This window comes from Amaranthus tricolor, chromosome 9, assembly GCF_026212465.1.
Source record: "Amaranthus tricolor cultivar Red isolate AtriRed21 chromosome 9, ASM2621246v1, whole genome shotgun sequence".
In the NCBI taxonomy this organism is placed as follows: Eukaryota; Viridiplantae; Streptophyta; class Magnoliopsida; order Caryophyllales; family Amaranthaceae; genus Amaranthus; species Amaranthus tricolor.
Genome location: NC_080055.1, coordinates 3,213,669 through 3,216,029, shown reverse-complemented (window position 1 = coordinate 3,216,029; position 2,361 = coordinate 3,213,669). Strand labels below are relative to the sequence as shown.

The 2,361-nt window shown below is 32.4% G+C and overlaps 1 protein-coding gene across 1 annotated transcript; it reads right to left on the bottom strand.

Moving 5' to 3' along the window:
- Positions 1 to 531: 531 nt before the first annotated feature.
- On the bottom strand, positions 532 to 1,868 carry LOC130823842 (ethylene-responsive transcription factor ERF010-like). The gene has a single exon (XM_057688646.1). It carries the CDS (start codon positions 1,548 to 1,550, stop codon positions 1,077 to 1,079), a length of 474 nt encoding a protein of 157 aa, XP_057544629.1. The 5' UTR covers positions 1,551 to 1,868; the 3' UTR covers positions 532 to 1,076.
- Positions 1,869 to 2,361: the final 493 nt, after the last annotated feature.

Genomic DNA, 2,361 nt, shown 5'->3' with positions numbered 1-2,361 from the left:
TTAGTTAAATTAAAAATAGAATCGAACATTAATGTAAATATGTTTTAGAAGAGTTTGTGAATTCTCTTTGACGTATGTGACCACACTGACCAGAAATCATCAAAATCTAACAGACGCATTTTACTTGCTTAATTGGTGCCGAGTGCCCACCAATATACATCCAATCGTGGATTTGGGATAATCTACTGATTTTATCAAGAAATTTTTCAGTTTATAATATTCATTACTCCTTCGATAATTTAACCACCCGCCAAATTATTATTGCAATATTACTATTAATTATTTAAATTTGAATTCATATAAAAGAAAATAGAGAAAGACAAACCACCATGCTAATGAGTCCACAAATCCTGCAAAAGCTATTCATTGAAGAGAAAACCAAGAAAATATGATATGAAAAACTATGAAAACAAGTAATAACAAATAAAATATATTTATTATTAATAAATTAAATTCGCTACTTTAAATTTATTATCAGTTTACTTGTAGCAAGAAAAAAAAAAAAAAAAAAAAAAAAAGAGAGAGAGCTCATTCCTTCCAAGTTTTATTTGAACATATGCTAATATAAAAGTACATTTAATTTGGAATAAAAACATTTAAAAAGTTGCTAAATCTCTACTATCATATAATAAAATTTTAACGAAAGACATATTTACAATGTTTTTCCTCTTTACTGTCTTACAGAGTAGCATCCCCCGAATTTTCCTTTATCAATCTCCCAGAAAAAGAAAATTTAAGGGTTAAAAAAAACTCTAACTAATAAAACTAAAATTAAAAAACAAAAAGAAAAAAAAAAAAAAGAAGAGAAAGGGTGGATTTGTAAACTGGTCCCACATAAAAATTTGCACAATTATAGGAAAAGTTGTATTTAGCAATTATTCTCTCTCCTCCGTTAGCAGCCACCGACATCTAATCCTCAACCACGACATCCATCTTGCACGGCCGTGCCGAAAAGCAACAACTTATTGCTTCCTTCTTTTCCTCTTCTTTTTCAACTCTATCTAATTTAATAATTCAAAAAAAAAAAAGGAAAAAAAGAAACAAAAAACTCTTTAGCTTTTATCTTCCTCTTTTCATCAATCTTCCCACTCATCTGAATCTTCTGGTAACTTATTCAAATCTGGTTTTACATCAACAACCCAGCCACATAACCCGGTACTCTTTTCAGTATCTTCGGGTTCGGATCCCTTAATATTGTTGAGGTTGTTATTATTATTATTGGATCGTTGAAAAGTAGTTTCAAGAGCATCAACCCTAGCTCCGACTTCAATCGCCTTTTTTCGGATCGAAGCAGCGGATAAATCACTTAATCTACACTCTCCCATGAGTAACTCCGGAAAATTAAGCCGTGCGGATGGACCACGAAGATAATACACAGCCGTATCGTACGCTCGTGCGGCAGCTACCGGGGTTGAATAAGAACCTAACCAAATTCTAGACCGTTTATTAGGTTCTCGAATCTCAGCGACCCATTTACCCCACTTTCTCATCCTTATACCTTTGTATGGCTTCTCTACTCTCTCTCTCTTTTTCGTTGACCCTGTTTCCATGGCGGAAAACTGTTAAAAAAAAAAGAAAAAAAAAGGTATTGTGAAGTAGAAAGAAAATGGGTTGTGAGAGAAGAGAGGAGAGAGAAACAGGGAGGAATTCTGGGTTTTTTGGGGATTGTGTTGGGGAAAAATAATAGGGTTATTTATATTTATATGAGAAAAGTCGGAAGTGAGATATATTTAAAAGAGAAAAAAGAAAAGAAGAAAGAATTATGGGTGGGAAGAATAATAAGATATCACCGACATGGGTGGATGTAAGAGAGGGGCCTTTAATATTTGTTGCTTTTGAATTGATATAAATTTGTGGGGGATTAATGGACGGCATGTCCACAAACAAGAACAGCTAGATTAGCTTTTAGCAACTCTTTTAGCTTATCCTCTCATTTTATTTGTTTTTATCGAGTATTCTTACAACTTATCTATTTTATCTACACTTCTTTGTTTTAATAATCAGCTTTATTTTATATTTAAAATTCATAAAATTTTTGTTTCAAATGAATAGTATAAAATTATTTGGGTGTTATAAAAAAGATATGATTTAAGAAAATAAGAGAAAATAAAAAATTTATGTAAATTTTGAAAATACAATTCAAGAGATTTATGTTTGATGATTAGTTTCTGAAGGTAGTTTATAATTAATTAGTAATCTTTTAGAAAATCCTAAACAATATTTGTAACACCCTGACCCCTCGGACCGCTGGTGGTACTCATGGAGACTGTAGACTGACCCCCACAAACCAACACAAATCTTTCCAGCGCACTTTGGCCTCACTCGTGCGCACCTGAGAACACTTCCCAGGAGGTCACACAT